At 40.7% G+C, this 12200-nt stretch overlaps 1 protein-coding gene across 1 annotated transcript in view; it reads right to left on the reverse strand.

Annotated features, from left to right (window-relative positions):
* tox3 (TOX high mobility group box family member 3) overlaps positions 1-12200 on the reverse strand; it is a 59974-nt gene that overhangs the window by 4306 nt on the left and 43468 nt on the right. The window contains exon 3 of the mRNA XM_072671224.1: positions 11333-11584. Within this exon, the coding sequence (XP_072527325.1) occupies positions 11333-11584 (252 nt within the window). The remainder of the gene's footprint in view (positions 1-11332; positions 11585-12200) is intronic.

Below are 12200 nucleotides of genomic sequence, written 5' to 3' on the forward strand. Positions count from 1 at the left end.
ATATATATATATATATATATCTTCAATTGCACCCTAAAGAGACAAACAGGACATGTGCAATCTTTATTAATACAAGCAGAACACATGCCTTTTGTCACTGCGGTATAATAACCACATGCCAAAAAGAACCAGTGAGATATTGCCCCTGCCAAAGGAATGTAACTGGTCTTCTGGGAAGCCACTGAGATTGCAAAGCCACAAAATCACATTAAGTAGAATAACTACCCCAGTAAGTCTCTGTGCATTTCGCCAGTGACCAAATAAAAATCCCATACATTTCAGTGCAGTCAGACTTCCTGAAGGTTACTGGCTTCTACTGGAGCTGGTGATGTAGGCACAAAATGATACGGCGGCACATGTTTGGCGATGAAAATCTATCGGCTGGCAGGTTTCATATATCACACTTTGACTGCCAAAGAGAGGGGAAAATATTTCTGTATAATCAAGTCTATAAATCACCCGGCTCGGATGAGATTTGAAACGTGTCGCTGGCCCCCCTTCTCTCTCTCTCTCTCTCTCTTTCTGGTTCTCTCTTTCTCTGAATATAATACCATGCCATCCTCTTTTTTTATATCCTTTGAATGATATTCCAGCTATGGCAGCATTTTGTGAGTGTGTGCGCACTGATAGAGTGTGTATATGGGAGCAGCCAGTTCTGGGGGATATAAAGTGTTTTGCATTGATTGAAGTGAGTGGGAAATTACAGCAGCTGCCAGTCTCATACTGCAACATGATTAAAGAGCGAAAAAGTACTGGCACAAAACCAAACAAAACAGCCTCTGAGGACAGCAAGGTGATATTCTTTTATATTATCATTCTGTCTCTTTATTTCTCCACTCCTTTATACTTTTACTCGCTCTATCACATACACACACACTCACTCACTCACTCACTCTCTCTCCATTTGCTATGCAGAGACTCCCACTCAATCTCCTCTCGTGTCAACACATCATAAAGTCTTGCACCTGGCCTTATTGCATGGAACCCTGTCCTCCAGAACAATGTTCTAACACCTTTTCACACACGCAGATTGGATTCGCCATCTTTTATTCCCTCCGCTCGCCCTTGTGCCAAATCGACTCCCTATCGGTAGGCTATCTACACGGCAAACGCAAGACCTGCTTTATATTTTAAAGGAAACCCAGAGCAGAATGTGCTTTTTAAAAAGCAGTGTGGTGCGATGGTTGAGACGGTGTTGGAGCACGTTCATTATGGAGTAATAAAGTCTCAGCTTTAGAACATTTCAAACAGAGAGAGTAGGAGAACAGACTGCAGAGAAGGGAGCATGCGTGAGAGATCGAGCAACAGAGAGAGAGAGAGAGAGAGAGAGAGAGAGAGAGAGAGAGAGCGAGCATGCGCACGCGTGCACACAAGAGAGAGAGAGAGATGCATGCCGTGTTCATTAGCTCCGACCATCTGTGTAATAACTCTTCAGCACTGTCCCAGCGGTGACACTCACCTAACAGCAACCAAACACTGAGTAAAAGGAATGATTTCTCTTCAGGCTGTACAGTGGGAAAGCGCCATATGGAAGTAAGTTAAAAAAAAAAAAAAAGCAGGGCGCATCACTGAAGCGTTTGAAGCTCACTGGGTCAGAGTTAGGGCTTGTTAACAGCAGGCTTCTGATCATATCGTGTGAAATAATCTAAATAATTACACTGAGGCTTTTAAGATAGGCCATCTTCAAAATATTGGACATAATCCCAAGAATGCAGAAGTGCAGGAAAATAAACCTAACATGTAACAAGTTACAGTTAGTGACTAAAATGTGTTGGAAGAGTTCATCTTCACTTCACCTTTCACCAATTTAAAGGTTCTTTACACATCCCTATTTCAAACATGGTAAGCAGTTGTATGGCATCACTCAAATAACCATTAGATATAATAATAATAATAATAATAATAATAAAGCACCTTAGTTTTAAGAGTGTATGACCAGTGCTGGGAGAGCAGAAGCAAGCCCAAGCTGCTGCATCTTTTTAAACTGCTAATGCAACGTCATTGGAAAACTGAAGATGCTTGGAGGAGATCACTAACTACCAGTTCTGTTACATCAGCTAACAGATGCCTGCAACTGCTTGCATCACGCTGAGAGGCCAATTGTGCTCTCTGTTACTCACAGCTGTGGATCAAACTGGTGATCTCCCGATGATAAGACCAATGATTGGCTGCCCCACTGCAGAGCCTGACAGGCCTTCTTGTTTAGAATATTCTGTTATCTTTAAAAGGCTATGCGATATTTTTCTAAACCATTTCTTTTGTTGGACAGTAAATAAAGCAAAAACCACCACCACCACCACCACCAACAAAAACCCATTCATAACATAATTACAATTTTAAAATAGCATATTATAATATACCAATAAACAAAGGTGGTCCACTAACAAAACCACTACAGTGTCTGCCGAGGGTTGGCTAATACCTACTTTCACTAATTAACTAATAGTATTGGTTGAGTGGTACAAGGCTTCTTGTGTCAGAGCAGACTGACTGGTGAGAAGAGAGTCAATAACCAATCTGTATATTCATGTCCCCACTGCACTGCTGCCATTTGCATTTTGATTGAAATATTGTCTGTAGCTGCAGCTTGTATGTGCTGAGATGCTTTTGATAGTCTTCATAAATCTGTAAATAACTTCTTATCTAGAGAACAAAAAGGCCAGATGTGTCCTGTGCTCCCTCCTGTGTTGTGGTGTGTGTGTCTGTGTATGTGTGTGTGTCTACATGTAACCCGAGTAATCAGACAGCCCATCTCCCCACTTCTACCGTGGAAAATTCTGAAAATCTTGATTGACTCCTCTTTATTCAAATGATGTTTTCAAGAGGTGCAGCTGATCACATATAGAAAGCTGCTGATGGCTGATCCAGAGGTCTCTAGTTCTCTGGTCAGTTTTTTCTAGCTTCTCTATAATTTAACTATTCATATAACAGCTGCCTAAATGAGCTGATGCGTGGGATCTGGTGAGAAGAGGCATGTCAATCAACAACAACCCACAATCCCACAAATATTAGATTGTGTTTTACATATATATATATATATATATATATATATATATATATATATATATATATATATATATATATTCCCATTTGTACGCTCAGTGGTACTGAGGGTACGTCAAAAAATCTTTTAATCTGAATTCATTTCATAAGCTCGCCAGGGCTTATGAAATGAATTAAGTATGGTTTCCCATACTTAAGAGTAAAAATATGTGTAAATGTATCTTAGTAAAGTCCTCATTAGAGAAAAGAAAAACCTAAACACAAGCTCTGACAGAGTGTGGAGAATGATTCAAGGCTGTAAATGTCTTCAATGCAATCCAAGAATCTGTGGGCAGTTAATCAACATTCACAATGTGTAATGTGTTTAATATTATGATATTATGAGGGATTGATTTTACAATGCTAAATGTCATAGGCATCATAACAATATGATGTGGATGTGTGTGGAGCTACAGGGGGGAACGCGCCAAGAGGTTTAATGTCTAAAGAGAGAAAATAGTGTTAAACTTTGTGAACCACTGAGATGACAGAACAACATGCTATCATGTAACAGGTCAGTGATAACTTTGACCTGGATTAACTAAACCCCTGGCTGACTAAGGGTTAAGAGAATGGGAACGGGAAAAAAAAAGAAAAAAACACTACATCTTTTCTGTCAGTACATGCACATGCACTTCTCTCAACCTGCTCAAACTACATCCATATCTTCATTAAGGTGGATTTGTCAATGTGGTTTACAGCACACTAATTTAGACACAGTGAAGTTTTGAAAAAAGTGTGTGGGGTGACCATTGTTGTCTAGTGTTTCTTAGCAATGTTAGCCTGGTAGCTGCAGCGCTATACTACAGAAATGACAGTCAGACAGTAAACATGGCTACCAACCTACATGTAGGGTAGCTGTGCAAAGTAGATTTTTCACTAAACCAATTCATCTTAAGAGAAGGTTGACCTGCAAATGTATGAAAAGATGGAAATGAAAACGCACATATCCTAATATTGTATCCTAAAACCATGTTTGTGGTCCAGGTGATACAGTAACTACAGTAACTGGCTTGAGATACTGTTGCACTTGCGATCTACTGCCAAGACACTACAGTCTAAAAGGAGACTGCCTAAAGGAATCAGACATCGCGCAGTACTTAACAACATTCATGTCAAACACTGTCACCTTTGATCGATGACTATTTGCTTCTACTTCAAACGGTATCCAGACCTCTTTCATCAAAGCGCCCCAGCCACCGCCAGAGAGGCAGTTACACTGCCGACAATAACACGGACCGGTCTTTGACACTTGCACTTGCGAACACAACAGCTGCGTTTGAAAAAACGCCAATAGTTCCTTCTTTCTCTCTCTCTCCAAAAGGAAAGGGAGTGAAATTTTAAAGAGCCATGTCATGGGCCGAGAGCCCTGGGTCTGCTCTTAAAAGATACTGCCCACAGAAACAGGGAGGGGGGGGGTGGGAGGTGGTGGCGAATTTATTAAAAGCAGCTTGGTATGAGCTGTTCCACGCTGAAAAGAATGTTAACAAGTTCAATTTCCATTCAATCAGCCTCACTGTGCTCTTGGAAATGTTCCATTGGTGGAGGGGGGAGGGAGTGAAAGAGAGTGGGGGTTGAAATCATCTATATGGTAATTATAAGGATGATTCTGCCAGTAACTTTGGCCAGCGTGAAAAGGTCAGCTCACTTAAAGATAGTTTATCAGGTCTCTGCACAGATTCACTCCCGCACTGCCGTTTAAAACCAACACGGCCGGGCTTTATTTTGCCAACCGTTTATGCGTACCTGCAATAGTACCGTCCCTCCTTCAACCAAACTAGGAAATAAAATGGAATTTTTCTATGGTGGCAAAGATAAATTGCTTTGCTCACTGCTTTACACAGCACCCTCTCTCTCTCTTCTCCTCTCTCCTCTTTTTTCTCCCTACTCTCTTTTTCCTTCTCTCTCTTCCTCTCCACACACAAACAGTACATCCCTTCACCTATTTCACACAGCTTTCAAACCCAAAAAACAAATTTGCACCCCCCCCCCCATTACAATGGCACCTGGCTGGCCCCTCCCTCCGCCGTCTCTGCGCTGTGGGTATTTAAAACTTGTTCAACATGATTTCATTTCATTTCAAGCACTGGCTGAGAAAACCAAATTACAGAATCAATCACGCAGAAGGTCAGGCTGAGACTTCATTACAGGTATTGCATGCCTGCATCAATATCTTTCATTTATGACCGGCCCAATATGTCACAATGGCGGTCGGATAGAAAAGAAGAAGGGGGGGAGAGAGAGAGAGGAGGGGAGGTGGGGGAATGTATGGGTAAGGGGAAAAAAGAAACATGGAGGTGAGGGCAGGAGAAAAAAAAATCCACTTTAAGAAATTGATGTACAACCCATGTCAGAACTACTCAGGTTGGAAGGGAGATAACAGAGGGGGAGAGAGAGAGAGAGAGAGAGAGAGAGAGAGAGAGAAGTAAAATAGAGAGAAAGACTAGATGAACAGTGGAAGACTGAGTGAGAGAGAGAGAGATAGGAAAGAAGAAAAGAAAGAACAGCACAAGGACACAGAAAGAAAAATAGAGGTAAGTGACAGAGAGTGAGAGAGAGATAAAAAGGAAGGGGCTGAGGAGGAAACAAGATGAACAGTTGGAAAAATGAAATACCGGGACAGATGAAGAAAAAATGACAGTGAGAGAGAGAGAAGACATGAAATATGCAAAAGACATAAATAGAGAGAATAAAGAGGGATGGAAAGAGAGAGAGAGAGAGAGAGATAATGGGGAGAGAGAGATGAACGTGGAAAGAAATAATAAAGAAAAAAGAAGAAGAAGAGAGAAATGCACAAGAGAGCAACAGAGAGATGGATTAACAGATGAAGAGGGAGAGAGATAAAGAAAAAGAAAAAGAAAAAGAGAGAGAGAGAGAGAGAGAGAGAGGTGAACACAGTGCGGGAGATGAATACTGTTCATCACTGCTTTCTGCAAGACTGCTCGTCTTTTCCATTTCGTTCTCAGACCCAGCAGAAAGGGTTCTGCCACTTTGTGAAGAATTACATTTTAAACCGCTCTGCATTTCATCTGACAAACACCTGGCAACACCCAAATACCCTCCAGCGTTTGCAGGAATACAACGACTACTGACAAACGAACAGCTCTTTATTCCCAGAAAAAAAAGAGGAACAAACTCTTCAGGGCAATCAAATACTACCGTTGCTAAGCAATGCGGTATTAACGTAAACAGTGCATCTGTATGGGGGATGATGTACGGCCTTTGTGTTTTTAATCTGAAGTAAATAAGATGCAAATCGTGAATTTGATGCAAGCAGACGTGTTTAATCATCTGCTTATGCAATCAGACAGTTATGACCCTGTTGTGCTTTCAGAGCACAAGCTTGGTAATAAGGAAAGAGCAGCAAAAGGACTGACTTTGTAATAATAACCACGTTTATATACTTGGGAGAGAAAAACAACAGGTTTGTAAAAAAAAACACAACAACAACACAGTGGGTAGTAATGACTCACAACTTCCATGCTTCACATTTGTGTGAATAAGTGATCTTTATATTTAATGCATTGTAATGTCTTTAATGTGGACATAGCTGTGCTCTGAAACATGCACATTTAAATAGTCATATCAATACTGTCAGGCAAATGAACCACACACATCTCAAGCAACTAAATGTAAATGCAGAGATCAGATCTAGTGTGGTTCTCATGAACCCCTACGCAAGTACAGTCCCAATAGTGAGACTTGCCGTGGCTGTTTCCTGGTTAGTGCAGTCCCACATGTGACTGATAGTCAGCTTTAAATCCACCTGTTTATCAATTCTATCTGCTGATTTGTTTTCCCATAGCATACAGAGTGTCCCCAAACCTGCCTGTTTGTTCATGTGTTTTAAGGACGCTTGCTCAAAATACACTTCTGTTATGTCTTACACCATCTTTACTCGCTAAAAATGGAAATCACAGCATTTTCCGATTTTCACGGCTAAAACTGTGAAGGAGTTACAAGTGCCAGAACGTAACTGTGGCTCCGTTTTAAGATAGAACTTCAGCTCTACTAGCGTATTTGTCACTGAAAAACAGGTATTTCTGACTGTACATTTCTTAAAGGAGGCGAGAGAAAATAATATACTGTAATAACCTTTGCTGTTAAGAAAAATACTTCTCCACTCCACTAACTTCACATTTTCTACCCAATCCCTGTTCATGCAAACTCCCCCTATCAGTAGAAGACATTCCTAGGAGCTAGCACATGTCTTCTCAGACAGCCAGACACTGAAGCCTTTAGAACTGCTGATGCAGCATCGCTAGGCAGCCAGCGTGCTCGGAGGAAAGCTTTATTACAACAGACGCCTGTGCTGACCAACATCACACTAGGTGTGTGGAGATGTGGGGAGTAAGGGCCATCAAGCAGCATGACCCGGGATTCGAAGCGTTTCTTTTTTTTAACTGTTAACTGGCTAACTAGCTAGTTAACAGTTTTTGTTTTTGACAGCTTTATGAACGGACCAATAAAACTCCTCCAAAAATGGAATTTGGAATAAAATCTTTTTACATCGATTCCCTTGAATGTTAAGGTTTATGTTTAAAGTTTTTTTTTTTTTTTCATGACAGTGACTATTTTCAAATATCGTTAAAATAGCTAAAGTCACAAAGAGTTTTGTGATACACCTCTCTGGGAACGCCATGAATTTCTTCCAACTGCTTAACCACATACTGGATAAGCAAATGCTGGCCTGCTTTAAGGAGAGCTTTGAAAATGGTTACTCCAAGCAATCGAGTACTTACTACCGAGATAAACAGTATATTTATTACAGCCACACATTAACCTATATTACCGCAGCTACAGGTTTTGTGAAAGGAAGAGCTCTGCTCTGCGAATCAGTGGAACAACTCTTGGACGCTGTCCCGCCCCGTCGGTTTCGGGCAGCTCTGAAAATCAGAGTGCTCCCATGCTGTGAGACAACAGCGAGACTGAAACGAGAGCGAAGGGAGACGCGGGGAGCTTGTTAGGGGAAAGTCGATTAAATAAATAATGACTTCATGTTCGGGGCCCTGCTAGCCGCCCTGGCAGCAGATGAGTGTGTTTCTCTGAGCCGGGACTTGTAGAGAGGGGTCCCGTGCCGAATGAACCCAGCATTGGCGAATGAACCCGGTGTCTGCCCTCTCTTTAGGCTGGGTTGTTGCTGTTGTATTAAACTCTAATGTCTCAAAGGACAACGGAAAAAAACAACTTTTCCTGAACTGTAAATGGCAGCTGGTGTTTTCAAAGTGTGCAAAAAAAATGCAGTTACGAAGTTGAGGATGATACGATAGCGACGCAGGGTTACATTACACAAGTTTCCCCCCAATTATAGCCATGCAATGTGCAAGCTGACTGTGCTGGCCCTAGTCTGCAGATTGTGGGGTCAGTCAGAGTGGACGATTGGCACAGGAAATTGAGAAGTGTGTGAGGAACACAGACTAATTTCTTCCCTCGTCTCGATTCAGGCTTGTTGGAGGATATCAATGATCTTCTTTCACTTTAATCTGGATGTGTATGTAGTCTGAAAATACACTTCTAGCTTCATAAAGCAGTATGGTTAGCATAATCATGGACAAATGGAGCTTGTACTGGTTCATTTGTATCTGTTAGAAGGAGCTTGTCGCATGGCACAGATTGTGCTCTTGGTCATATGAAAGGACTCAAAAGCCTTTAAGCTACACAGATGTAATAATGTGTCATCTTGTTAAGGAGAGGGATAGCGCAATGAGTTGTAAGCTTGGGTACTCTTGCAGACTATCTTTGATTTGGAGATAATGTTAGGTTATGAGGATAATACTCAGCAAGTATGCGGAATGAGTGTGTGTGCCACCTTGCCTTTGTACATTACTAAGACATTGTTAACATAAAGTTTAGAGAAAACTACTTTTATACATTTTATTTCCCTAAAATGGACAAAAGTATGAAAATAACATTCGACTACTGCCTTTTTTAAGCTATGCAATGTATTTTTGTATATTTTTACAAATCATTTAAAAAACTATGCAGCATAATTTAAGCATTTTCTCAGAAAAACACAAAAGAAATTGTATGTATATCATTGTGTTTGTGTAACCACTTCTAAACCTAATTTTCTTCATGAAAGTCCAGTACTACTTGCAATTTGTAACATCCAATACCTAAGTTGCACTCAACCCACAATTTGTTTCATGTTCTGGTTGTTTTATGTTCACAAAACACTTCAACAAAATATAGAAAAAATGATGATTATATGCCATATCATGTTGTTGCATCATCTAAAAATAGTAAGACAAGGGTTGGGGCACAGGAGAAGGAGACGGTGAATGAAATGGACGAGCTTGTGTAAATTGTTGATTGGTGTTAGTTGTTTACACACTTCTAAGTTGAAGTAATGCAGCTGCATTAGATATATATCTATGAATATTAATAAACTATATATATATATATATATACACACACACACACACACAAAAATGATGACCGAATATGATCCACTTTTTACTGTATTTATGTTTCATTTATAATGCCATCTGGTGTTTAATACAAGCAACCACACTTATAATCTAGACAAATGGCTCTAAATAATTCCGTTGGGTGCCTAAGACTGTGTTAAAGCAAGCAGTGGCATAGAACACATAGGCAAATCTGACTGAGATTTTTTAACAACTCGGTCTGACACGATTTCAGATCAAGTGTGCATTGATTAAAGCACAGTGATCATTTGTTGGCATAAAATTGTTGCATATTTGCTTTACACAGTGTAACTTTTCAAGCACTTAGTGACCTAATACGAGGGACTGATAGGAATCAGATTTCATTAAAGCTGTGAGTCTTTCAGAGGGAAAATGACTGACACGACAGGAAGAAAGAGAGAATGAGAGAGACAGACAAAGCCACCAGGCAAAGAGCAAAGGGCCTGTATTCTCCCAAACACACTTTAATAGAGTCCCGACACAATCAGCAGTCCAGCCTGGTGACGCGTCTAAAGAGGAATAAATGTTTGAGAATCAGACCTAATCCCTCCGCAGTGCCGTGAGAACGGGCCGACCCATAATTGTGTCAAGGTTCCGTTCTTCCTCCAGATGTAGACGAGCCTAACTGACCATGAAATGAAAATTCTTTTTTGCCAAAAAAGCCTTCCGGCGGTCACTTACGCAGCGCAGATATTTTAAAAGCAGCAATTATTTTACATGCCGGCAGCAGGGGACAAGCGAGGAAAGAAAAGCTGTAAAATTTGATGGTGCTTGCACACTTGGCAATGCAGATAAATATCTAACATCTCTGCAGTTTTACAAAATGGGGGGAGGAGGAGTTGTACATAAAGATTATGCTTTGTTTAGAGAAATGGCTTTTTGTGATTCTGCCACTAATATTCAGTGTCAAATGCAATTGCAATTTTCAGGAAACCACTAAAGGCGAGAGAAAGCGAAAAAAATGGGAAAGAAAACGAGAAAAAAAAAAAAAAACAGAATGCACACATCATCTCAGGGCTCATGACCTTTCTCATGCTTTCTTATATATTCATATTTCGGCGACAGAGATTTCATTTCTGTAATAGCAGCGTTTAATATAACTAGTCTAGCCATGACATTTCCCTCTCTCACTCCTCGATGCATTCATATTGCGGTGGCATTTAGGAGCCACTCCTCTTTTTTTCTTGAATTAACCATCATAACAGCTCAATCATAAAACATTACAGTTATGGAGCGAAGGGAACGCCTGCGCCAATGTTCTGTTCCATGTCACTTTTCATAACAGTGAGAGGTGAAAGCAATATATTCATATATAGATTTGACCTTTATGAATGGTGTCTTTATCCCCACACAGGGTGTACACACAATATTGGTTAAAGGTTCTTTCCAAATAGCCAAGAGTAAGCATCCAAAGCCCTGAAGGCAAAGGCTCAAGTCAAAGAATTCAAACATCTTTGGACAGGGACTGAACTGGCATGCTTTGCATTGGGGATGAAGTCTGGAAGTTTAGCTTAAGCTAATCTCTAAATTTAGTTCCCTGAGAATTTTGAGAAACATCTATGGAAAGGAGATTGGAAAAGTTTTATTACTGCATACCATGTCATTCATATTTTCATTTTAAATTCCTTTTAACAGGAATATAAGTCATATTTTATTTATATTTAAGTCTATCTTAATGGTCTTGCTAACTTCAGCATGCAGAAGATGCTTGATTGTTTAAAAACAACATCTGTGCAAATTTAATTGGCTAAGAGCAACAAAGGTGTGTGGACATGCCCTCCCCCCCCTTCCAATGTGGCTGGAGGTTTTTTTTCCAGGCCAGAGGATATTGGTAAATACAGTGATGATCGAATGCTCACCACAGGGAGTCCATTGTTGATGCCCACTCCCTCCTGTTCCATCAGGTTTCTGGAGATGGTTATGGAGGGCAGGTCCAGGCTCTGAGGGGGGAATTGAGGAGTGAAGGGACCCCGCTGTGTGTTAGCGTGTTCAGGCAGCCCGGGGAAGGGTGAGCCCCCCTCCTGAAGACCCAGCCCGGACTCTGTCTCTGGAGGAGGGGTGATGGGAGGGATCTCAAACTCCTCATCGCCGAGATTGGGAGTGTGAAACGTCTGTGTGAGAGAGGCATGAAAACTGTAAATATCACACAGGTAAATATGACATGATATTTGACAGAATATCTTGCACAGCACAAAACCAACCCCTACATACCTAGAGTTATTACTTCATGTTTTGCTACATATTTACGCATGTTATATAGATAAGTTGTTACATAGTTACAGCTGCATTTGTTTCACACTCAATTTGCATTTGCATTTTTTCCATATATTTTCATGGCAACAAAATGGACGAAATGGAAAAATGTAAAGGGATTTTTTTCCCTTTACAGTCATAACATATCATGTAGTTCACAACAAAACCAGCTATGAGTGAAAAATAAATGCACAAAACATAAGGAGTGTGTGAAGGTGTTCTCCATGGGGAGCCTAGGAGGGTTAATAGTCTGACAATGTGGAGAGTGTGCAGCTATTTTGGGTTCTATATTAGGCTTCCCATGGAGTTCCAATTTCTTCTCCTTTAAAAAGTATATGCTCCAACTGCTGTAATATTAGCACTGTGTAAATTACAGAGAGATTATCTGGGGTTTCGACTCCATGCCAACAAATCTGACACACAAAACGTCTTCTGGATGGCTGGGGGGGGGGGGGGGGGTGTTTGAGTACTAAG

This window comes from Salminus brasiliensis, chromosome 25 (assembly GCF_030463535.1).
Source record: "Salminus brasiliensis chromosome 25, fSalBra1.hap2, whole genome shotgun sequence".
In the NCBI taxonomy this organism is placed as follows: Eukaryota; Metazoa; Chordata; class Actinopteri; order Characiformes; family Bryconidae; genus Salminus; species Salminus brasiliensis.